This window comes from Sus scrofa, chromosome 8, assembly GCF_054392235.1.
Source record: "Sus scrofa isolate SSC_HxYL_T2T_F1_AM1 chromosome 8, Sscrofa_HxYL_maternal_Yorkshire_Landrace_v2.0, whole genome shotgun sequence".
Taxonomy (NCBI): Eukaryota; Metazoa; Chordata; class Mammalia; order Artiodactyla; family Suidae; genus Sus; species Sus scrofa.
In genome coordinates, this window is record NC_139390.1 from 36,263,635 (window position 1) to 36,291,205 (window position 27,571).

At 33.1% G+C, this 27,571-nt stretch overlaps 1 protein-coding gene across 6 annotated transcripts in view; it reads right to left on the minus strand.

Moving 5' to 3' along the window:
* Positions 1-2,678: 2,678 nt before the first annotated feature.
* Positions 2,679-27,571, minus strand: part of GABRA2 (gamma-aminobutyric acid type A receptor subunit alpha2) — a 129,524-nt gene continuing 104,631 nt past the window's right edge. For 3 of the 6 annotated variants that reach the window (XM_013978645.3, XM_005666628.4, XM_013978643.3), the window contains 3 exons: positions 20,668-20,870; positions 14,750-14,929; positions 2,679-9,412 (listed from right to left, as the gene is read on the minus strand). In XM_013978645.3, the coding sequence (XP_013834099.1) occupies positions 9,116-9,412; positions 14,750-14,929; positions 20,668-20,870 (680 nt within the window). In that variant the 3' untranslated portion in view covers positions 2,679-9,115. The remainder of the gene's footprint in view (positions 9,413-14,749; positions 14,930-20,667; positions 20,871-27,571) is intronic. The other 3 variants (XM_084971940.1, XM_021101165.2, XM_013978644.3) reach the window with 1 other exon arrangement.

Here is a 27,571-nt window from a genome sequence, read left to right on the forward strand (position 1 = left end):
CGGGAACTCTTCTAAGACATTTTAAAACTTTCTTGAAATTTTTCCAAAGTATCTCACTTAAGCATTATAGCCAATGTTTTGAGCTGTATGTTGAAATCGTTCAGTGGACACAGCCTGTGCTTATTTTTCACTCTAGATCATATAGCTCATTGGACCACACTGCTCCTTTCAAATTAATACTCAAGAATTTGAACCAAGCTATATAGGCAGTAAGTCTTGTTATTCCAGAGCATTAATAAAGTCCATAAGCCCATCCTACCTTCCCTGAGTTTAGGGCTTTTATTGCTTATTATGAGACATGCTCCTCTTTCCCTGAGTACCTTTTGTGCTCACACTAGTTAGAAGTTGCTCTTATTCTTAGTCAAAGAAATTATGGCTAAAATGCTGTCAGTAAGCAAGATAGGACTTTTAATAAAATATCTTAATTTCAACATTACCTAAAATTACCTGAAAAAGTTAAAAAGCTCAATATAATTACTGGATAGGATAGTAGTATTTGAAAAAGAGAATTGAACTGATGAGTATGAGATAAAGTTAATAAGAATTAGAGAATTATAAACATTTTTCTCCTCTGGTACAGATTCCGTTGTCTGGAATGGATTGGGTTTTGAGATAAGCCTTAGGGTGATCTTGTACCTACTCATTGCAGAAGCTTTTGTAAGCTGGTTTGGGAGACATGCATAATGACTTTTAAATATTGATAAACTCTCATTTTTCTATTCATCTATCATTCCATACTTATTTTAGTTACAAAGTAAAACTAGCTTTCAGACAGTAAGTGCAAAAGCAATTCAAAACTGATATGCTTTTATTATTACTTTACGTTTTTAAATTATTCTATATCTTAAGACAACATTTAGAAATTCTCCATAAGATTATTTTTATTGATTCATGGAAGAAATGTTATAATATTTCAAGCCATTTATGGAATAAAGTGTTCCACAGGAGTGAAATTTCCATGTAGATGAACCCTAAGGAATTAATCTCCAACTTTTAATTAAGCTTACAGGTTTAAAAAAAATACCCATTTCTCTGATTTCTTAAACCAAGAGTACTTGATATAATTCAACATTTTATCAAGGGGCAATTGAAGGATCTAGTTCTATTTACTACTTGTATTTCATTTTCCGTTTATCTAGTTTTCTTTTGAGAACTTGCAAGTTAATGTTGGCCACAGGCCCAAAAATATAAAACTTTTCCATTTGACAATGCAACAGTCTTCAAGGGCTACTGCTATGAGTCTGACTGCTTTCTCAGCAGTTTCCTAGGTTTTACAGTTTGAAGGTGAGGCAAAACTTCTAACTCCATAGAAAACCCTTTGAAACCTAAGTTCTTCCCTTTATGAAGTCTTCAGAGCAAAGATGACATAAATGTTTCCACTTATAGCATGCTTTCATTTACATGAATTGAAAATGACTATATATTGATATTTGGGAAACTAGCAAATGGTGCTAAAAAATGTTGCTTTGCACTAGCTATAATTTAACTGACATGTGAATTTGAAGCTGTAAACATTCACCTCATTATTTAAGTTGAATATACTTTCCTCCAGGTAAATAGTAAAAAAAAACAAAAAACAAAAAATGTGAGTATAAATAATTTTTAAAATATTTGATTAAAAAAAGCATATGCTGAAAAATAATTAGAATTTATCTTCCGCATATACTCACGTTTGATAGTTAACTGGGTACAAATTATGGGGAAGAGTGACTTTAATTCATTAGGTAGTAAAATGTCAAGAACAAACACTGTTACATAAGGTGTGATAGTGTCACTTAAATTCACTATATCATGTAAAAAACTAACTTGTAACATTCATTTAATTTAATTTAATTTTTTTTCACTAATACAGACTAAACTAAAAGTTTATAGAAAAAGCAAGCAGAGATCTCCACATAGGACACATTATAAAGAGTCCATGATAGGATTATAAAATGAAAACTTGTTGACACATGGCTATAGAGTAGAATTACTTGGGGAATTAAAAAAGTTTTTCTCATAACCCCTCCTCACTCAAGATTCTAAGACATAACCAATGCTTTTTAAAAGTCCTCAGTTAATGTTAAAGTGTGGCTAGTGTTAAGAAATGTTGCATGTAAACTTATAACGTCGATCGATGAAAATTGCTTTGTTATGATATCTCTTTGACATTTACAAGCATTTAATTTCAGTGATATTAGCAATAATAACAGTAATCAAAGTAGAAACTCATTTAAATAATATTGCATTAAGTTAAGAGAAGATATCCAACAAGAAAACTGTAAGATTTCTGGGTAACAAATAGAATGATGAACTTGAGTCTATCTAAAGAAAAGAAGAAAATCTTATTTATTTAATAGTTTCATGTAAATATGACACTATTTTATGATAGAAGGGAGCTTATTTTCTAGGTGAACTTTTATATTTTCCATAGCATCACTTTCTTAATGTGTTAAAGAGATCGACATTAACAATTCATGATACCTTCCTAAAATTTCTGGGTAGGTTTGGACTATTCTTACCCCTCATAACTTTTTCATTTTAAAAGAAATTCAAGAAACCAATAACATTTAAAATAACTATTACAAAATATTAGTGTTAGATCCCAATAAAAAAGTCACATTTACAAAAAATTCAATTATTTTAAGCAAATATGTAGTGAATGGTTAGAGTACAAAAAACACAATGTTCACATCCAGTATATTTAAATTAATTTTAATAAGTACAAAAAGATAATGTTTAGCATTATTTTGCATGTGATTAAAATTAGGAATTTTTAAACAGCAAGCATACTGACACATTCAATAAAGGTCAAATTATCTTACATACATAAAAAATAATGACTTTTCCCAATTACAACAAGGTCACAAATTACAAATATTATTAGCTCCAGAATGATTTTCTCAAACCAGAATACCTACCATTCAAGCATACTCTTACCCAGAAAATTTCAAATAATGAATACAAAAAATTTAGTGTTGGAGCTTTATCATACATTCTCTAGGCATGTAATTTTATTATTAATGTGTAGCAAGGGGAAACCATTTCATTCTTTTTTGGTTTTTACTTTTCTACTTTGGCAACATGTATGAAGCTTTAAGTTTCCATGCATGTCACCTCTAAGTAGAATATTTCATGAAAGGTCATATTCCTCAGTTTGGAGCACCCCAAACCTGAATTTGTATCTGCTCAAAAGAATCTTAACAAATATTAGATACCATTAAACCTGAAATATGGTAGCAGGCACCCAAGATCAACAATCAAGGATTTATCCATGGATGGTAATGTTGAATTCACAAAAATTGTAGCTCCAAGTTCAGTTTCATTTAGGCCTTTGAAATCATACATTAACCTCCTTCACATAATATGCTGGGTTTAAAACACAGTCAATGGCTTCAACTACTGTGTTGAATATTTTAAAATAAATAGGTGGGCTTGAAGCCATTACTCCTAAAGTAATTCCGTGTCTAATGGCTTTGTTTTGCTTTCCTAATACCACTTGTTTTCACAAATCAATTTTATTGGAGGTACTCTTATTTATCCAATGATATAAGCTTACATTTGGCAAAAAGTTGTGGTAAAGTAAGTCTTCCAAAACAAAGCATGAAAAACTGAAATTTTTATGTCAACCAAGCTATTTTAACACTTACAGTCCCAAAGCTGGCATTTATACATATCAGATTAGACTTCTTCATATAAATATTACCTTGCAAGAGATTGATGAAGTCAATCAATATATAATCCTTGAAGTTCAGTGGTTTTAAATGTTATAAAACCAACATTTTGGCAAATAAAAACAAAACCTCGCCAACCCTTAGCACAACTGTCAAATTTAAACAAATGAATAAGTAAAAGAAAATAAAGAGAGAGGTGTTTATTACTTTGTGTGCCTAATCAATTTTAAACATTTTTGTACATTATTACGCCTATAGACCAAAAAGAAAAATATGATGTATTCCCAGAAACTAAATTCTAACCAATGTTAGTGAATAGATAGTTTCACCAAAAAAAAAAAAAAAAAAAAAATGGATTCTTGGTTGCTGTACAATTCAAAAAGGTATGAAACTAATCAGTGACATATACAGGACAGTAATTGCAAATGATCAACAGGATATTAAAACTAATGGAGGCTGTAACAAACTTCTATTAAGAAGTCTGTAATTGAAAGATTTTTCTGTCTTACCTTACAACCAGAATTGTGATATGTTGAATTTAATGGCTCAAAAGAGCCAACTAGAAATATATCAGACAAATGTTTATACTTTTATAGATGGCTATTTCTAACCATATGTATGGCTCAAGACTAAGTTCCAAATAACGAGTTTTTGGATCTACTGAAAAAATTTCTTTATGGACTAAATTAATTACTTGTTTAATAAGAGATACATTTTAAAGGAAGCCCATTAATAAATTGTTTCAATTTCATAAATTTCTCAAATTTTTTTATATCTGGAAAATACACAGACACTTCTAATCAAACCTTATGAAAAGTTCTTTGAGAAAATTACTATAAACTGACACTTAAATCTGTTCCTTGTTCTTCCCTATTGGCAATATTAACTGTTATATTATCTATTAATTTCAACATAGAGGGGTTTGAAGTGGGGTATATAATTACATTATTGAAAAAGTTCTTTATATAAACAGATGAAATAGAATATTTCTGCTAAATAAGGTTGAAAACAGTAATCTAAACATGTTGAATAAGAATTTTCAAGAAAAAGATACAAAACTCTCATAAGAAGTAGATGATCTCCTTTTCCAAATTTCTTTCACACGAACTCATTAATCCTAATATTTTAATCATAATGCTTACCTTGATAGAATCATAACTGTTAAATATCTCTGTATAATTTCTCATCATTCTTAGTTAAATAGGAGGAATGCCTCATTAGGTTTAATTAGCAATGGGGTCATTTTTTGAGTGAGTTTTTCTCTTTGACTTTTCCTCTATGAGGTCTTGGATTTTTCTTTGTATTTGATGAAAATATGAATCCATAAGTATTAACAGAAAAGATTAGTATCTTTCATATACATGTTGATAACATAATATTATGGAAATTAATAATTTTATTGACTACTGAAATTCATTTTTTTTTTTTGGCCACTCCCATGTCATGTGTAAATTCCTGGGCCAGGGAACGAACCTGCACCAAAGCAGGGACCCTAGCTGCTGTAGTGACAGTGCCAGATCCTTACCCTGCTGCTAAAGGAGCTCATGAATGTCATTTTTTAAGCATGAATTCAATAGAGAAAAATATCATAATTTGTCTTGTCCACACTGTTATGAGTAATTGTGATTCAGTGTTCTTGGTCCCAAGGATGCAGGTGTTAAAAACAACTACACCTCTCCCCAATTTTAATCTTACATTTCTGGATACTCTGGACTAGAAAAGGTAAACCCAGAGTTCCCATAAGACCTCAATTAAAAGGAAAATAAATAGACTACAGGGTAGCAATTATTCAACTCATAAGTCCCTTGAAATTCTGAATCTCTTTATATGAAAAAAAAATCTGAGAATTGCTTCAAAAATATGCAGAAGGCTATAGGAATGTTAGAAGAGTAATAACAGGAACAACCTGTATAATAAACCTATTAATATGGTCCCAAATTTCAAAATAAGTGAAAACATTTTGATGGTTCACAGACATTGTCTGAGGGTAACAAGGATGGAGCATTTGGAAAAAAAAATAGTAATAGATTTTGAAGAGCCATGACTTTGCTACTCTCCTTGTCCTCCCATTGGAATGATGACAGGCCATGCCAAAGACTCCCTGGAGGTTTGGTATCCTTCTAGAATCTCTAATATCATGGCAGAGTTCAGTTCCTTCCACCAGAAATATGAAAAGAGCCACTAGCTTCTGTGCTAGTTTATTTAAAAAGAGCTTTTGTAAATAAACTATGAGCAATTAAAAAAAAAATGGAAATGTGGCTCCAGGGGATCACTTATCCAAACCTGAGACAAATTCAAAATAGAGAGATCCCTGAAAAGATTGCTAAAGTTGAGACTGGCATTTTAAAAATCACTGAAATTTTTTAAAAAAATTAAATGGTTATATTAGTTCCATTTTTATATTCAAACAATTAGAAACACAAATAGAAGAAAATAGCAAAACAGCCACCATCTTAGCACACTTATGATCTCATAGCTCATTAAACAACTCTCAGTTCTAAATGAATTTATATATTACATTTCGTCTTTGATTTTAAGTCTGTATAGGAATGAGATGCACTTGATTTTCAACTAAATTCTGTGGGTGTGATATGAGTATATTAACATCATCCCCATGGCATGGTGAATAATAGGAGGTAAAAATATTTGTTGAATAAATGTTAGCTAATCAGAGCAGTAGCTATATAATATTGAGAATATATCTCTATATATGTACATGTATTTATCTACATTTTGTACATACCATTACTCTTTATGTCAATATACAACTACATAAAATAGTCATAGTATTATGGACCAAAATGACCAGTGTTAGTTTGTGAAAAATGTTTCCTGAAAAATTAATCTTGTTTTAATAAATCCATGTCACTGTTATTTTGTGTTTTTAAAATGGTTTATGGAAGGGAGAATAATTTTAAAGACTTTGGTTCTAGAATTTAAAATCCTTTTCCATGCAGCATCCTCCCTCTCTCCAGCAAGACTAAAAGTTCCTTTCAATTTATATAAATTTTCAAAGATTAAGAAATGTGTAAAAGAAATACCAAAGTTAGAGAAATAATAGAAAATCCTGATCCACGTTATCAGAAAATCTCAACCATCAGGATGTTACTTAGGCTCAAATAAGACTTTAACAATTGAAAGTAAAAATAAAAATAATGTTAATTTTTCAGGTCAATCTACCATAAATTTTAATACAACAGATACCATCAATGTAGCTGCAACCTTTTGCCAAAGGTATAGATAAGTCTTTTCTGTTGTCCTACAGAAACTGCTATTTACAAGTATTTTTACATATGTACATATTTATACACATATTAAGGGGGAACCAGAACTTATAAGAATAATATTTGTAAAGTATCTAATAATAAATACCATACAAAGCATTTTTATTGCTTGCCTTCAAGCCTTGATTTCCATTTTAGATTATTGCACCCTTCCCTAAACCACCCAGAAGAGCTATGTTATATTTAAATGTGTAAGAAAATGGGATATTTTCCATTCCAATGTTAGAATAAAGTACACTTTTAAAAACTATTTAGATGACAACGAAGGTGTTATTGGAAGGGAATTAAAGAAATACATTTAATGGCTCATATAACAAATTTATTTTATTAAGGATTATGGATTACCTTTTATGAGGGAATTTTTAAGGTCAAAGCTGTCTTCACGGCAAATTCTGTTAATAAGATGCATTTGTGACCTTGGTATTAATACAACCATGCAAAGCACATAATAGAATCACACTGAAACAAAGAAAATGAAAAAATGAAATTTAAACGAGGCAAAAGAAAAGTAGTTTTGTTGTGATTTTGCTTATTTCCATAATATACTCCTTTTATTGATTTTATGAACATACCTGTTTATGCACTATACTGAAATACTGTACAAAACTGCAAGAAATGCCACTATTTGACTACTTATGTTTTTACAAAAACACCATCATAAAGGTGTATCTATTAGTAAAAGTCAACTAATAACTGCTAATGTATATGTGAGTCAAAAGGATTTTGTTTGCCAAAAATGTTGAATCTTAGCATGAGACACAATTATTAACTTCTATTAACATGTTTTGGGGCATAAAGAATATTTTTAAAATACTAAACAAAAAACGAATTTTACCCATTAGTCATTAGTAATAATATACAATTAAAAACTGTGGTTTTTTAATTTAGCTACATGTTTGTGTGTGCATCCTAATTGAGTGGAATTGTGTGTGTGTTTGCACATGTGAACTAATCCACAATTCATTGGTGATGCTTTAAAGTTTTAGTTTAAAAATGTTCAACTCTTACCAAAACCTCTTCTGGTATACAAAGCTGTAAATTTGAGTCAGCGAAATTTAAAGTTGCAATTTACAAAAGCAGATTTACATTAATTCTTATCTGAAAGAGCTGCTTTCAAGACAGAAAAATGTGCCAATTAACTGCCCTTTCCTTTGTAATTAGTGGCTTCTGAGTCCTGATGAAAAGAAGCCTTAAGGCAGAATTTGCAGTAAACAGGAAAGGAGAGAATCATATAAGTGCTCATCTGTATCATGTGACACCTATGAATTCTCATCAGTGGGAGTTTTTGGCACAGTTTTCTAATCCAATATGAATGTTGCTCCACAGCAGCCAAACTGGATGCTTTTTCCAGTCACCAGCACCAAGAAAATTTAGCTGATCAATTTCAATACAACACATACCTCAAAAGAGTAAGACATATTTATTGTCTTATTTTTGTTTAATTTAAGGTAGTTTCCAATGATTAAAATAATCTGTAGGATTTGAATTATTACTTTCAAATAAATTCTGATGCTAAACATGTGTTGACTATGACATTCCGATAGTTATTAAATTCTAGGCATGATGAACATCTTGTCAGGGTGATTCATAATTATTTGCATTTGTCATGCTGTAATATGTACATGGCTATAGATACTATACAGAGTAATTAAAAGCTGATTTCAAAACTCTAGTTTTTCTTCTGATGTATGCTAAGCTTCCAATTACAGTAGCAGGGATTCTGAGCACTCAGGAAGGGAACTGATGTTGAGATATGAGGTTCCGTTGTTTAGAGGAATTCCTTTGGAAAGACAATGTCATCTTACATTATAGTTAGGCAACAGTAGAAAGTACTCCTACTTAAGACCTAAATCAAAAGGGTTTATAAAGTGGGGTAGAGGATCTCCATTTTCATCACTGTCAGAAGAGAAAATACATCGGGTCATCTGAAATCCACTTTAAATCAGTTCCTAGGGTAAATCTTTTAAAGAGGCAATGGCTTTTGGGCATAGGGGTGCTTTCTGCCTGTAGTTCCATGAGTTAGCAAATGCGTGTCTCCATTAGAGGTCTATAAGCTATGTCGCTATATACATACTGTACATGTTGGTTCACAAATTAGCAGTTATTAGTCAGACTGTACATGGCAAAACAAACCAGGTTTACTGTTGCTATACATTCCAAGATAACCTAGGTCTAGATTCAAGGACTGACCCCTAATACAGGTTCTCTATTTAAATATGTAGCCCAGTAAACTAAATTAAATGTACCAAACAAAACTGGGAAAACTATTCTAGACATTCTATCAATTTTGCTGACACTGTTGAAGGTTTTCTTGGCTTCAGCTGGCTTGTTTTCCGGCTTCTTGTTGGGTTCTGGCGTGGTTGCACTCTTGGAGATGGTGGAGAGAACTGGGTCTTTTGAAAGATTCGGGGCATAATTGGCAACAGCCACGGCATAAGCATTGTTCTGTATCATGACAGAGGCTTTTTCTTTTTTCTATTGAAAAATACAAGAATTAACAGAATGTGGGTTGAGACTGCTTCTTAACATTTTCCAAACTCCAGTTCAAATTCTGAAGAAAAGTATTTTGATAAGCATCATTATCCACTGGGGAGAAGGAATTTATGGAAATAAATAAAATGAGTTTATTCAGTCCTAAAACCATGACAGTGAGGAAACACCCAGAGTAAAATCAATGGTACCATTTTTCTGGAGAACCATTTTTTTTTTTTTTTGTTCTTTACATGGAACACTGGCAATCAAAAATACAACTTTAATAAATGACACATTTTTTACTCTTACAAGTTCCTCAAATATTTGTTAAATGAATGAGTGAATGAATAAATGAAGTGTAGAAATAATTTAACAAAAGGAATGATCATCAACAGTGAATGATCTCAGATTCTGAATTTAAAAATTAATTTCTCTAACTTGATAACAGGATTTCTCCCCTTCGTATCAAAATCAGACAGTAAGGCTTTAGTTTGACGGTAGGAAATTGTAACGATACACAGATGGCAGTGTAATAAATGCTAAAAACATATAAGGAAAGTGAAACACAAAGTTTTGGATTTTTGCCCAGCTCGTCCACAATGTGTTTCTGCTGAGACATACCAATTTCATTCTCACTTTGTGCTCTCCCAGTTAGCTTGACCTCATCCAATCATTAGACAAAATATACCCCCTGGGGATTTTTTTAAAGACATAAATTAGACTGTGTTACGCCTCTGCTTAAGTGTCTTCAATACTAGCTCATGGAACTTAGAATACAATCAACACTTCTTGCCATGGTATCTTTTTATGTTCATTATATACCAGTCCTGCTGGAAATAACTTGTGTTCACGGGACTTTGGTGCCTTTGGTCATGCTGCTTCCTCATCCTAGAATCCTTCCCTCCATCTCATTTCCCACCTGATCAATCCCCTCTCATAGTTTGGCCTTGGATTAAATGTCATTTCCTCACAACAGCCTTCCTACCCATTCTATCTAATGTTGTCCCTGCTTTCATAGCACCCACTTTACTTCCATCCAGGCATTTTTCAAAATGAGTAAATTCTTTCTTTAGTTGTATGATTGACTGACACCTTCCTTTCTTATTAGACTAAGTTCAATGAAGGCTAGTGCTATTTCTGTCTTTTTCACAATTATAAGCTTACCGTGATTCCTCCCGAGGCACATAACAGGTAGCCAAATTAACAAAACATGAAATTATTTATTCAGTATTATATAATAGTATTTAATTAAACCTGAAAAACAGTTTATCTGAAATTCTGTACTAATGTAAAGGCACCATTAGTTATCTAAATGCAAACAAAATTGAGCCATCAGTGAATTATCTAAAATAATGAATAGTGTAAATCAACAGATTTATAGGACCAATTGGTTTAGAAAGGAATTTCTAATGACAGTATTTTGAATAAGAATTTTCAAAATGTTTGCGTAAAATAAGCTAACAGGGGGCCTCTAAAAGCCCCATAGGATCTGAAAACACTTCTTGAATTTCTTATCCTTCACTGGCATCTAGTACTCCCTCACCTCTTTCCCTTGCTGATGAAGTATTTTTCCAGACTTGGCTGGAGCATAAAAGGACAAGGAATAAGAGGTTACCATTTGTAGCTTTATGGAAACTATAAAACTGATTTTTTTTTTTTCAGTCATGTTACACATGGAGGGTAATCCTCAAGTGTGTAACTGGTAGCAATGACAGCTCACACCTTTTGAGCACTAGGATGTGTCAGGTTGAGTGTTAAGCTTAAGAGTGTCATTGGTGACAAACTTCACTACTGGATAAATAAGTTCTATGTTGTAACCCCAAGTTAGGAAATCAGAAATGGATGCTAAAGAGGTTTTGTGACATGACCAGATCTCCCATGACTGAAAAAGCACACAAATTCACATGTTCATGGCTTCCCAACCCCTGCTTTAAACAGCATGTGATGTGACTTTATCTCTGAGGAAGCTATTTGAAACCTGGGAGTGCTTTTTCTTAAATAGTCCAATTGAAAACTAGGTTAATCTTCAAAAAGGACTCTTTAACCCTTAAAGTATATAACATATACTGTACAGATTATTATTTCAATTATGGACTAATGTATATTTGGACTACACTGAGAAACACAACTTCTTAGGGGAGAGTGGTGATGGCTATACAAGCTAGACAGTGATTACTGGCATACAAGATGTATAGGTAATATACTTTGTATTTTGGAAGAAGACATAAACATGGCATGGAGAAGCTTGAAACTGGTCTGTGGGGAGTCCCCTTGTGGTACAATGGATTAAGGATCCAGTATTATCACTGTAGTGGCTTGGGTCACTGCTGTGGCATGGGTTCAGTCCCTGGCCTAGGAACTTCTAAATGCCATGGGCATGGCCAAAGAAAATAATGATGGCTTTGTGGAAGAGGGACATTCAACCTGGGTCAGAATTATGGTATAGGGTTTATACAAAGAAAGTTAAAATATAAAATATCCTTTGTTGCAAGAAGAATCTATAGATGGAAACTACTAACTCTTATTACAGCCTTCCTGCTTCCCAACTGAATACCATTCGATTATACCTAAATGTACAGGTGACACTAAAAATATTTAACAAACTCTAGAGCAGAGGCACTAACAAATCATAACAGATACTCTGAACTGTCCGAATGGACATCAGCTGTAAATACCCAGAAGGGCTGTACCAGTCTATATCAGCCAAGCATCAATCCTCTATACTTATATGGTGGTGTTGTTTTAACCCAGCCACTGTTGGACAATATAATAAGTAGTGATGATGGCTTTGGGGTTAGAATGTTCCCTTAGAACTTTGAAACTTGAGTATTTCAAAACCAGTAGCAAGGAAAGTACAACAGCAATGAATGACAACTATCTCTAGCCAAAAACCAGTGAATGGCATCTGTAGTTTCTTACCAGTCTATCGAATGAAGGGCAGAGGCACTAACAAATCATAACAGGCGCCCCCATGGGACTCAACCTCAGTTCCTAGCCATAGCCCAGGAAAGCCTTTCTGACTCAGAATCTTATAACATCTTGTTTTAAAGATAAAATAACTCCCCCTCAGTCTATCTGAGAATAATTACTACAAATCTACAGTAAAAGAAATTCCTCCTATTCATTTAAAATTAACATCATGAGTATAGAAAAAAAAATAATATTGAATTCAGAACTGACTTCAAATAATGCATAGTTTAATTCTGAGATCTTCTAAGTAGAGTATACAGATTAAGTCCCCACAATATATTCTATTACTGTGACTTGTAAGACATAGATCTGCGAGTAATAGTACCCAAAATATCCATACTCTAGGCTATTACTAATAGATTTCACCTTATCTATTCATGACTAACTTCTACTAAAAAGAACTAACTTAATAGATACTATGTTATAAAGTCTTTGAATATCATTCAAGTCTCTGATCAAGCCAGACCATCAGCAGGCTGACTGCTTGGGCAACAGGATTTTGACCCCAATAGACCAATTTTACTTTATTTAGCGCAATCCCTGGCTTACGCTCATATCCTGAGATCCTTGAAAAGAAATAGTACAGTGACATCTATTGTTGTATTAACAGTACTCATTGCCCCAAGATTTTTTTTTTTGGGGGGGTGCCCATGTCCCTATATAAAGTTTCTTTTGAGAACTAAGCAAGCTCTGATAGCTTGTGGTACCTAATTTCTCGTAGTCTAATTTTATCATTCCATATTTCAACTTTAAGCTTCTTAGGAAAGCCACTTTTGAAGAATAAGGCCAGACACAGCTGAAAATGTAAGTAAAGAAAACACTGTTTAAATATGAAGAATGAAATCAATAGAAGGAGAATGGGGGAGGTGAAGGAAAACTGGCACTGCTAATTTCTATTAATTTTAAGTGACGCTTATGGCTCTTGCTACCAAACAAGGGATGACTGAAACATCTCTCACCAGAATTCTTACCCAGCATATTTCACTAGACTTCTCCACTTACATATCCCACAGGTACTTAAAACATAAAACATCCAGAAATAAATGCAGGTTACTTTCACTTCCATCCTAAATCTGTACACTCTCCTGTATTCCTTAACCTGTGGATGATACCACAGTTGAGCCAGGAACTGACACCTGGTCAAGCCACTCTGGTCCCTAGTCAGATCCATTTTGCACTGACTCAGCTCAGTCACATCTATTGAGACATCACTTCCTACTGCAATAAGCATCCCCCATGTGTCTTCACAAACCTTAGTGCTTGTCTCTATAGTGGCACATAATTTTTCTCACTTCTTTTTTCCCCACTTGATTGTAAGCTCCTTGAAAGCACAGAATGTGTAATGCAGAGCTCCTAGCATAGTTCCTGAATAGCACAGACTCAGAAAATGTTCACTTCATAATAAATGAAAGACATTTACTAGAATGATTAATATGATAATATATATGTGATGTATATAAACATATTAAGTATTGTATAGAATACAGTAAGTATTTATTCTTGTGCTTCAATAGTGTGTTCTTCAATTATTTTATATAATTATCCTGAAAGTCCTCAATTTCACCATCTATAGATATAGGAGGCTGGGAAATAATAAAATAAGCTCTACTGAAAAATAATGCTGTGGAACTTCCACATGTTTGTGGACATTGTTTTACTTGTGACTGAGATGTGTAAGAGGGAAGCAGGAAAATATGACTATACACTAAAACAGTAAATGATTTATGTTTATACATTATCTGGGGAAAATGTAAAACTATGCTGCTATGGAATCTCTTGATGCCATTACTTACGTGGAATGAAAAGGAAATATAACCCATACTAATTAAACTTTGTTTTTCAACGGCATTTTATAAGATTCAGAATATTGAGTCTATTATTTTAGAATGTCCAAATATATAGTTAAAATTTCGAGTCTGGAAATTTCCTGAGTACGAAAATTAAAATGTTCTATATCATCTTGGCGAACTGATCTTGGCTTTCTTAGAGTATTAGATAAAATGATGTGTTAATAAGTTGAACAAATGCTCCAGCTAAAATTTAGATGCCTAGTGGTGAAGTGACATGCACATAAATAAAAATAACAATCACATAGTTTCAGCGTTGAAAAGAATCTTAGAGATTGTCCCTTAGAATAAGGAAATAGTGTTCTCATAAATATAACACTAAATATAACCGTTTTAGAGAAAACTCCAGGTTTCCAAAGTGGCAAATCTATGCTATTTCTACATACCATGTTGCTTTTTTACAGTCATTGTGGCTACGAGAAAGCCCATTACTTTGTAAAAAAACAACATGCTCCCTGGCCAGATAATGCTATTGTTAACTGTCTGTCAGCTAAGCATCCTGACTGAGAAAAGTGATACTTACAGAAGATTGTTTGAAGGTTATACAGTCCATCCACTTCTCTAAGTACTCTAAAGTCTTTCCTTGGATTAAACTGGGCCATGAGAAAGCTATATACTTGGACCATATTAGCTTAGCTCCTTGAAGAATTGCCTTCACTGAGTTGTATGTTAATGTAATGCCTTCAGCTTTTATTGAAGGGGACTACAAGAAACATCAATATGAAATCCATTACTGCGTTTATTGGGAAAATATTGACATTACTTGCATAGCACCCAGCTTTTCCCTAATATAAGACCCATATGATATTGTTTAAAAAAAGAGAATTCTGTGTAGGAAAATCTTTTTTTTTTTTTTCCTGAGGAAATGTATACTTTCATTTTTTAAAGAAAAATAAGTCCTCCCACCCCCCATAGTTAACTCTCATAGCCAAGAAGCTCAGAATTTGAATCTTAGCTACTCTAGCTATGGACTAAAGCTAATGTTCTGGCCCAAATGACAGATATATTCATAATCTATTTTCCTTCATCCTGATTTTCTACTTCTATTTATATTTTATTATGATAATGTAAGTACATGAATTCTTCTGGTAAACTGCCTGAAATGCTTTTGGAACAAGGCAGTGTGTTAAAAATGCAAAATGAAAAAAAAAAAAAAAACAGAATAAAAACACTTAAAATGTGATGTTTTCTATGAATTGTATGGAGTGAAATCACACAACAATGGCACATTTTATGTTAGTTTGGATATTATGGTCCTATGTCTGTGTTTTAAGTAATTTTTTTTTTTTTTTGTCTTTTGTCTTTTTGTTGTTGTTGTTGTTGTTGTTGTTGTTGTTGTTGCTATTTCTTGGGCCGCTCCCGCGGCATATGGAGGTTCCCAGGCTAGGGGTTGAATCGGAGCTGTAGCCACCGGCCTACGCCAGAGCCACAGCAACACGGGATCCGAGCCGCATCTGCAACCTACAGCACAGCTCACGGCAACGCCGGATCTTTAACCCACTGAGCAAGGGCAGGGACCGAACCCGCAACCTCATGGTTCCTAGTCGGATTCGTTAACCACTGCGCCACGACGGGAACTCCTAAGTAATTTAATATATAGTGTCTTTCCAGAAAATATGCTTTTCTTGGCAAGTGTAGACCCATTGGCTCAGATTTAGAAATAAAACAATCTCAAGAGATTAAAGTTATTTTTGAAAATTCAGTTCAAATAAACTATGTGCTAAATGCTATACTAAGAAGTGACAGAGAAATAATAAGACACAACTACTACCTTCTTAGACTATTAACCTACTGTTAGAAACAGATTTAATTATAAAAGTATTACATAAAAAAGTTACACAGAAGAAATCAAGTACTGTAGAAACATTATGGGGCAGAGTGGCCATTAGATTCAGTTGGATAGATCTTAAGGAATAAGTAGTTCCTCAATTAGGGAAGGAAGGGGAGAACATTTAGGAAGAGGGATTAGGTCATCTAACATCATGGAGATGTGAAGAGGCATGGATATTTAGGGGTGTTTTTAATGGCTAGAGGAAGAATGTGATCATGGACCTTAGATCTTATTCAGTTCAGTCTTGGATGCACCACTTAGCAGTTGTGTGATCCTGAGCAAGTAACTTTACTTGACTAAACTTATATGTCTTCATTTCTAACATGGAGATATTCCCAGGCACATAGCAGTAAATAAGTTCACAATAAATAACAAAAAATATTTTTCTCATTATTCATTGTGTAAACAAATATACGAGAAAGCTATATATTTGGATCATGTTAGCTGAGCTGCTTGAAGAATTGCTTTCAACAGTTCATTAAAGAGCTGAAAAACTAAATGATCAGATTTCTTAGAAAGTAACTCGGGCACTACTGTAGAGGATGGATGAAGGGAGACATGATTAGCAATAATGAACAATAAAGAGACTCACAATAATGAGAGATGGCAAAAGCATGGTCTATGACATAGGGCTAAGAAAACGGACACCATTCAATGACTGGTTAGATCTTAAGGGATACTTCCAAGCTGTTGGTATTGAGATTAGGGTTTGCCAGGAACTGAGGAATACATGAAAAAACAAAAACCAAAAAAGCAGGCATGGGCAGGAAAGAGATATCAAATCAGTTTAGGAGATTGTGTTTGTTGTTTCTTTCACCTTTTTAAAAAGATGTGTGAAGACTGAAATGTTATATTCATGCAGAAGTGCCTAGGGAACAGGTTGGATATATGAACCTGGAAGTTAAAAGAGAGACATGGAGTTTATTTGTAGATAATAACTGTGGAAGGTAAGATAAAGGTATGGACTGTAAATGTGATTGGGTTATACTTCATTCCTACCATATTTATTGAGCAACTAATATATACGAAACCCTGTGCAAAGGGCCAAAGATAAATTATTTATTAAAATAAACACGGCCGTTGTTATGATCAGTGAAGGCGTCGTGATGTAAACATGCAATTACAAACTGTGATAAAGAATTAAATGCAAAAGAGCAGGGTACTATACACACTTGGGGGTGGGGGAAACAAGTTTTCTGAAATTTTCTGAGGATTGCTGTTTTGCTAAGGATGAGTAGGTTTTACGTATTTGGAGACAATAAATGATGGATAGTGTGCTTAATGTTGCAGACATTCCTCCAGGTGTTGTCAGTAATATGCTTAAAGTGAGAGTCATATAGTGATATTAGAAACAAAAATCTAAAGTAAATTTAAGGGACTGGCTTTGGGGAAAAACAAGAGCAGATGCTAGGGAGACTGGATCTACTCTAAACTCAGGCAAAGCATTTCAAAGAAGAGAATGAATAGTGGCAACTGCCAGGATTTGAAGAAGGAAGTTGATACTCTAAGGTATGTTTTAAAGGCCTGAAGGAAGGAAAAAGTTGCTGAGTAGGACCTGAAATGAAGTTCTGGAGCATAACAGTATTCAATGTGTTCACTGGGGATCCCTTGAGAAAAACAGAAAATTATCTGATCTGAAAGTGTGGAGATTATTGGTGTCCTTCAGTTACAGGACAACAAATGAAAAGGTAATCTGATTACAGTGAGCTGAGAATTAAACTAAAAGTGAGAACACAGATATGGTGAGCAAGGCTTTTGAAAAACTTGAATGGAAAAAGAGGGTGGAATCTGAGGATGGGCAAAGGGGTGACACAGAATCTGAAGAGAATTTTGGTTTTGCCTCATGGTAAATTAAGCATATTAAGGATTTTCAAAACTTAAAAGAAGGAGTTGGTTGAAAAGGAAAAGATGGCTTTAAATAAATAAGAGAAGAAAATAATAACTGATTGCTTCAAAATTGAAAGAAGAACAAGAAGAAAAGGGATCAAGAGATGGAGTGGAAGAATTTAGTCCTGAGCAAATGGAAGAACACTGGGTATAAAAGAAGGTACCAGAAGAACTTGGGAGGCTGCATAAATAGAAACGTTCATATATGTAAGGACATAAAAATTTGAAGTTGTATTATTTTATCTGGCCCTACATTTTTAGAATGATAAAGTTTTGTGTCTAATTTCACACCTGAGGCCAAAAGCAGTGTATAACTTGTGCAAGATCACAGGGCGAAGTGGGCTTCTAATAGAGGGCTCAAATGTGGCTTGCATATGAAGTGAGTGGATTTACTTATTTATTTGCAAAAACTAACTTTGAAGATCATCAGAGAATAATCTACATATAAGCTGTATGTTAAATACATATTTCTTTTTTCAAACATATAATATTAATATAAATCTGAGTGATTATTTTTATGAGACAAATTAATATTTGCCAGGTAACAAACCATTAGAAACTTATTATAACCGCTTTGTATTGACAGATAATTTAAGTGCATTTCTCAGGTTTACTAACCTCAAAGAAGAGGACTTCTGCCAGTCTTGTTAAACTGAAAAGATGCCAATTTGGCCTATGGATAAAAACTTTGTATTTCAGGAAAATTATTGTTTTCTATTTAAAAATTAAATCTAAGGAAAACTAAAGCAGATATAAATTGCTCTGAAATAGGAAACGCTTCCCAAAATCCATTTGAATCATACAACTAGATTGAGTACCCATTGACAAATTCACCACTGTAAAGTTTTAAAAGACTTTCCATAAAGGCAAAAAAGTCTTCTCACTGCTATTATACTGCCAGGTTTAATATCAGAAACTCCTTTATTCTTTTATTCTAAAAAACTTTCTGAAATGCCTACTAAATGCCTGGCACCACCTACTAAGTGCCTTGGCATTCTAGCTATGGAAGAGTGATTAAGAACTAGCAGCATGCCTGATGTAATGGTCCCTTTAACTTAATTCCTGAACTTGAACCACTGAGAACTGAAATAATAAAAACTCTGTTAGTTGTTCCCCTGCAAATTAGGTTGGAACAGAAATGATTTCAACCTAGGTATATCTTCTCTCTTTGTGATCTTCTATGTGGGTTAGATTTAAATCCAGTATTTGACAGTAGTAGGTTATTCCTTTTAGAATGCATTATCAACAATGTGATTTTGTATTTATAGGTACTTCTATTTTCCAAGTTCAGGGGTTGACAAGGCATATTATTTGATATGCCAAATCGCAATGACAATTTGATTGGTACCCTCAGGGCATTAAGAAAACATATATCAGTATATTTCTACATGGGGCATTTTTTTTTTCATGACATATTTACAAAGCATTTTATTTTCAAAAACTAGTATGAAAAATGCATGTGTAACTAATATAACTAAAAAGAAGTAATTACATGGATAGCAATGAAAAAAGAGTATACTATATGGGGAATGAGAACATAAATCAATAATAAATTGTAATGAAAATGGCAAAATTACCTAGACGTTATGCATAGAAAATTAATGAGTCCCTTTAATACTTACTCATTGGCTATCAGTTTACAGAACCTAGCTTATAAAGTGAAATTAATCAGCTCTGTTATTAAAACTTCTCTAGTTTACAAAATTCAGGGAAAAGTGGAAAACTATTAAACTATTACATCAACTGTTTTTATACTTAAACTGCAATAAGGTCATAAAAATTAGAAAAAATATTTATCTTCAAATAGTTGAAACAAGAAAATCAGCAAGTATGTTATTCCAATTTTAGTGGAATGGTATCCCATTCAAACTTTTTTCCATGGAAAGCTTTTTATAATTATTAAAATACTTTATATCTCTTTGTGATTTACCAAAGCTTCCTCTTAAGGTAGATGAATAATAATTGATAGACTAAGAAAGAAAACAGCTATTATATCAATGCACAAAACTCTCACTTTCTTCAGTACTTGAAACCTAAAAATGGACACCAATAATTCCAAAAAAATAAAACAAATAATTTTTTCTTATAGACTACATGGGCAACTTATAACATCTAGGTGTTTCAAGACCTAAATACTTATTCCATACAACACAGGAGACACTGCAGTGCTGTCAGGTCTTTTATATCCAAGAAACAGAAATGGGGTAGGTGAAGAGTAACTCAGCCCACTGATAGGGCCTGAAATTCTCCAGCATGAAAAGTTAATGCCAACTTTCCTTTCCAGATCTTTTTACTATAAAAGAGTGTGGTTGAGGACATGAACTTAATGGTCAAGCAGGTCTGGGTTCAAGTTTATTTATCAATCTGTTGTGTGAGCTTGGGTAAGCAAAGACTTCATTAAGCCATAGCTTCTTCATCAGCAAAAAGAGAGAGAGAATTAACAGAGACCCTAGTTATAAATTTGTAAAGATTATATGAGAGAATGTATTCGAAAACTTAGCACAGTGCCTGACATACTGGCAGAGCTCAACACATACTAGCAAGTGGTTTTAACAGAAGTAATATTAGAAGCACTCCTAAAGGATTTCAGGCAAGAGCATGCTTTAAAAGAAATCTTTCATGTTTGAATGTTCTTAAGGTCAATTTTTAGAAACAGTATCTGCTACAAGCTAAATATGTTGGGGGATCCTTTTAATGATGGTGGGAAGGAAGTTCTCACTTACCTTGTCATTTACTACACTCTTCCCATCCCAAGCCCATCCTCTTTTGGTGAAGTAATTAACAGTTGCAAATTCAATTAGGGCAGAGAACACAAAGGCATAACAAACAGCAATAAACCAGTCCATGGCAGTTGCATAAGCCACTTTGGGGAGAGAATTCCGGGCACTGATGCTTAGAGTTGTCATTGTTAGAACAGTTGTTACTCCTGCAGAAAGACAGGAAGCAAAAACATCAACAAATACCACCAAAGCAGCATTGGAAATACTCCTTTTAGAAAGATACTTTCACTGCCCTTTCTAGCCACTAAAAAAGCAAACAAACCAAAATCTTCTGAAAGAAAACAGTGCAAAGTTAATTACCATAAATGGTTATTATAATTTTTGAAGTGATGACTGAAATGGTTTCATTTTTTGTTTTTGTATAAATCCCTTTTTCTTTTTGGTACAGTTGAGGTTAGAAAGAGTGGTGAAACTGAAACAGAATTTCCTATGAGGAAAGCAGGTACTTGAAATTGACCCACTGCCCATTAACATTAATTTTTAAAAAATCATACACAAAGCCTCGCATTAATTTGTTCATTTATCTGAATCAGTCTAAGCAATGGACCAATCATCCACACTGATGATCACAACAGAACTATGATTAAGAAGTTCTTCAGTCTAAGAATAGTTACGTAAGTATGAAATTAGGCCTGGATTGCCGAGCATTGTGAGGGCATACTTTCTTTCATAATGAAGCTTAGAATCTACAGAAAATAAAGCAACTAAACCACAAATTTTATCAAGTGTAAATCACTAATTTTAAGAAATATTTTATACTTCTGTTGGTTTAAAAATATTCTCATTGCTTTTATTATAAAGCTTTTCTGACTATAGTCAGGGAAGTCACAGTGGTTAAGCAAAAAGAAAGCAATAGCTCAGAAGGTACCTGCAATATCAGCAAGTCAAAAATGTGTACAATTACCTGTTTTATCATCGATTCAATAGAGAATTAATTATGTACATAGGGGACACATTAAATTAAAAGAGAATTAAATGTTAAAGAAATGTTCATTCTTATACTGAAATTTTTATATTTTATTTTATACTTTCCCATAGGATAAATAAAACAGCTTTTTTTAAACTGAGTTAGTAATTCAGAGGAGAAGGATCAAAATGGCAGAGGAATAAGACATTACACTCACCTTCTCCCACAAATACATCAAAAAACACATCTACATGTAGAACGATTTACATAGAACATCTACTGAACACTGGCAGAAGAACTTAAAACTCCAAAAAGGGCAAGAAATCCTCCACAGAACAAAAAAAAGAGGGAGAGAGAGAGACTGAAAAATAATCAAAATGGGACTAGCACTCCTGAGGGGGAGAAATGAAAAGAAAAAAGGAACCAACACACTGGAAAGCTACGTTATAAACAAGGAGATCAGCCAAGACTCACCAAGGAGAGGAGAGAGAAAAAAAAAAAAGAAATGAAAAAGGAGAAATCTCAACAGATACCACAGAAATAAATAATATATAAACTATGAACAATTATATGCCAACAAATTTGACAACCTAGAAGGGTCAACTTTCTAGAGACTGACAGACTGCCAAAACTGAATCAAGAAGAAATACATCAACTGAAGAGACTAATCACTAGAAATGAAATTGAATATGTCATAAAACCACTCTCTTCAAACAAAAATCCAGAACCAGAAGGTTTCACAGATGAATTCTACCAAACATACAAAGAAAAACTTTTAGCCATCCTTCTTAAACTTGTCCAAAAGGTTGAAGAATAAGGAACATGCCCAAAGACATTCTATGAAGCCACCATCACCCTAATACCAAAATAAGACAAAGATACTACCAAAAAATATGTATATATAGGCCATATCTTTGATGAAAATACACACAAAAATTCTCAACAAAATTTTAGCCAACCAAATCCAACAACATATAAAAAAGATCATACACCACGACCAAGTGGGACTCATCCCAGGTTCACAAAGATGGTTCCACATATGCAAATCAATCAATGTCATTCACCACATTAACAAAAGAAAAGTCAAAAACCACATGATCATCTCAATAGATGCAGAAAAAGCATTTCATGAAGTCCAACATACATTCATTGTAAAAACTCTTACCAAAGTGGGTATAGAGGGAACATACCTTAACATAATAAAAGCCATTTATGACAAACCCACAGCAAATAAAATACTCCATGGAGAAAAGCTGAAAGCCTTCCCACTAAAATCTGGAATAAGACAAGGATGCCCAATCTTACCACTTTTATTGAACATAGTATTGGAAATCCTAGCCATAGCAATCAGACAAACAAAAGAAATAAAAAAGTATCCAAATTGGAAGAGATGAGGTAAAATTATCACTCTATACAGATGACATGATACTATATATACAGAAAACCCTAAGGACTGCACACAAAAACTACTCAACTGATCAATCGACAAATTCAGCAAAGTAGAAGGATACAAGATTAACATTAAGAAATCAGTGGCATTTCTGTATACTAACAATGAAATATTAGAAAAGGAAAAATAAAAATACAATAACTTTTAAAATCACACCCAAAAAACACCAAATACCTGGGATAAAGCTGACCAAGGATGTGAAAGACTAACATGCTAAGAACTATAAAACATTAATCAGGAAAGTTAAAGAGGATTCCAAAAAATGGAAAGATATTCCATGCTCCTGGGTTGGAAGAGTTAATATTGTAAAAATGGCCCATACTACCCAAAGCAATCTAATTTCCTTTTGATTGTTCAATGCTAGTGTATAGACACAAAACTGATATTTTTATGTTGATCCTGTACTCTGAAGCTTTGCTGAATGTACTAGTTCTAATAGCTTTTATGTGTTTTTCTAAAATTTTCTATGTATAATAATGTATGATCTTCAAAGAGTTTTACTTCTTTTACAAATTAGATGCCTTTTATTTTTCTTGCCTTATTGTCCTGGCTAAAACCCGTAGTATGATGTTGAACAGAATTGATGAAAGCAGATATTCTTGTCTTATTCCTGACGTTATTGCAAAAGCTTTTAATCTTTCACTTCTATGTATGATGTTAGCTGTGTGCTTTTCTTATATCTGCTTATTGGGTTGAAAAACTTTTTTATTGCTAGTTTACTGACTGTTTCTTATCATGAAAGGATGTTTCATACTGTTTTTCAGACTCTATTGAGATGATTGTATGCTTTTTCCAGATTTCATAAATGTGTTTGGTATTACATTAATTGTTTTTGTATGTTGAATCAATCTTATGTTTCTCAGGTAAATTCTACTTGGTCACAGTGTGCAATCCTTTTTATATGTGGCTGGTTTCAGCTTTTTAGTTTCTAGTTAAGGATATTTACATCTATATTCATAAGATATACTTATGATCTGCAGATTGTTTTTTCCTCCCTTGTGATTTCTTTGTCTGATTTTGGCATCTTGGCAAAATGACTCCATAGAATGAGTTAGAAGTTCCCTCACCTGTTTTTTTTCCAAGAGTTTGAGAAAGAATGGTGTTAATTCTTCTTTCAGTGTTTGGCAGAATTTCCCAGCAAAGCCAGCTGGGCTTAGGCTTTTATTTATTGATTTTTTTGATTACTCACTTCATGGCTTTACTTGTTATAGATTTAGTCAGACTCTTAAGTCAGTTTTGTTAAATTTTTGTTTTGAGGAATTAAGCCATATTATATAATTTTTTAGCACACAATTGTTCACAACAGATTCCCTTATAATTTTTTTTTAAATTTCTAAAACATCATCAGTAATATCCCCTCTTATTTCCTAATTTAAAATTTTGATCTTCTCTTTTCCCTTGATCAGTCTAACTAGACTTGACAATTTTGTTGACCTTTTCAAAACCCGACTTATGGTTGTGTGCTGGTTGTCTATTGTTATTTCTTTTCTCTATTCCACTTAGCTCTGTTCTAATTTTTATTAATTCCTTTTTTATTCTTTGGGTTGCATACGCACCTTTTTTTTAGTTTTTAAGGTAGAAAGTCAGGTAATTAATTTGAGATCTTAAAAAAAATAAAGTAGGCATTACAGCCATAAATTTCTCTTTGAGAAATGCGCTTGTTGTATCCCACAAGTTATGGTACATAGTATTTTCATTTATATTAATTCTAAAATATTTTGTAATTTCTCTTGTGATTTCTTCTTTGACCCAATGGTTATTTAGAAGTTCTTATTTAATTTCTACATATTTGTAAATTTTTAAAATTTCTTCTGTTATTGATTTCAAATTTCATTCCATTGTCATAAGAGAACAAGCATTGTATGATTCTAATCTTGAAATTATTGAGATTTGTTTGTGGCCTAATGTATTATTTTCCTAAAGAATGTTCCACGTACACTTGAGAAGAATGTGCAATCTGTTTTTGTTGGGTGGAGTACTCCAGAGATGTTTGCTAGATATGGTTGCCTTATACTGATGTTAAAATTTTTTGTTTCCTTGAGATCTCCTGTCTAGTTCAAGCCATTATTGACAGTGGGATACTATAGGAGTTGCTGTCAGGCTCAGTGGGTTATAAACCTGACTGGTATCCATGAGGATGCAGGTTCAATCCCTGACCTCACTTGATGGGTTAAGGCTGGCAGCTCCAGCTCTGATTCTATGCCTAGCCTGGGAATTTTTACATGCCAAAAGTGCAACCCTAAAAAAAACAAAGTGGGCCACTACCTATATGGGAAAAGTATCTGAAAAAGAATGAAAAAAAAATATATATGTAAAAAATGGATTCAGGGAGTTCCTCTTGTGGCACAGCAGAATTGAATCTGACTGGTATCCATGAAGATGTGGATTTGATCTCTGGCCTCACTCAATGGGTAGATGAGCTGGCGTTGCTGTGAACTGTGGTGTATGTCACAGACATGGCTCGGATCCTGCATTGCTGTGGCTGTGGTGAAGGCCAGCAACTGTAGCTCCAATTCAACCTCTAACCTAGGAGCTTCCATATGCCATGGGTGTGACCCTTAAAAAAAAAAATTGATTCATTTTGCTGTATACCTGCAACTAACTCAATATTGTAAGTCAGCTATACTCTAATCAAATTTTAAAAAAATAAAAACTTTTAAAAATTAAAAAATTAAAAATTAAACAAAAAGAAAGTGGGGCAATGAACTCTGCAACTATTATTTTTGGACTGTTAATTTCTCCCTTCAGTTTTGTCAATTTATGATTTGTGTGTTTTTAGGCTCTTTTGGTAGGTGCATATATACTTATAATTGTTATATCTTCTTGATTGATTATTTTTTTATTTTTTATTATTTATTATTATTATGTATCATTATGTTTTGTCTCTTGAAATATTTGTTTCAAAATCTGTTTTGTCTGTTAGTGTGGACAAGCAAGCTCGCTCTCTTTTTTTGTTGTTATATCTTTTATCCATCCTTCTATTTTACCCGTACTTGTATCTTTAAAGTTAGTTTCTGGTAGACAGCACGTCATATAGTTGGATCACATTTATTTTTTATTTTTTCCATTCAGCCAATTTCTGAATTTTTAACTGATAAATTTAATCTATTCACATATGAATTAATTCCTCATAAAGGAAAAGTTACCTCTGCCATTTTATATTTGTTTTCTCTATTTTATCTTTTTGTTCCTCAGTTTCTCCATTACTTCCTTCTTTTGTGTCAGATTATTTTCTAATGTACCATTTTCATTCCTTTGCTCTTTCTTTTACTATATGTATTTGAGTCATTTTCTTAGTGTTTGCTCTTGGGTATTAAAATGTATAACAATCTAGTTTAATTTAATACAAACTAGAAATATTATGAGAATATGAAAAATTGCTCCTTTATAGCTCCATCCCCTTCTCTATGCTGTAACACAAATTAACATCTTTATGCTTTGTATGCCCATCAGTACAGATGTAAAATTATTGATTTGTGAAGTTGTCTTTCAAATCAGATAGAAATAAAGAGTAACAAAAATATACATTTATACTATCTTTTATATACACTTATTTTTTATTTCCTCCAGTGGTTAAGACTTACTGGCTAGTGTCCTTCATTTCACACTGAATGGTTTTCTTTAGCATTTTTTGTGTGGCAGTTCTACTGTTGACAGAACTCACTCAAATTTTCTTTATATGGAACTATCTTAATTTTTGAAATGTAGTTTTTGTTGTTTAGGATTTTTGTTTGTTTTTGCAGGGAGGGTTTTGTTTTGTTTTGTTTTCTACACATGTGGCATATAAAATTCCTGGGCCAGGGATGGAATATGAGCCACAGCTGCAACATATGCCATAGCTTCAGTAACATTGGATCCATGACCCACTGCACCAAGCTGGGGATTGAATTTGTGTCTCCATAGCACCCAAGCCACTTCAGTAGGATCCTTCACCCACTGCACCACAGCAAGAGCTCCCTTGAAGCATAGTTTTTATGGATATAGAATTCTTGCTTGAAAATCTTTTTGACACTTTGAATACGATATCCTGTTGTCTCCCGGACTCCATGTTTTCTGATAATTTGTTAGCTGTTAGTCACATTGAGAGTCCCTTTTACATGAGGCATCACTTTTCTCTAACTGGTTTCAAGATTATGTCTTTATCGTTCTAATTTGATTCTGTTGTGTTTATTTGTGGGTCTCTAAGTTTATTCTATTGCTAGTTTACTGAGTTTCTTGAATGTCTTGATTTCTGTTATTCATTAAATTTGAAAGGTTTTGGCCATTATTTCTTCAGATATTTTCAACACATTTGTCTCTCTCCTTTCTTCTGTGACTATGATTACTATGGTTATATTTATATGCATATATTGACAAGCTTGATAATATGCCTCAGGTGTCTTAGGCTTTGGTTATTTTTCATTTCTTTTCCTTTCTATAGCTCAGACTTAATAATTGACCTATTTCTGAATTCACTGATTCTTCTGACTTCTTAAATCTGTTAAACTCCT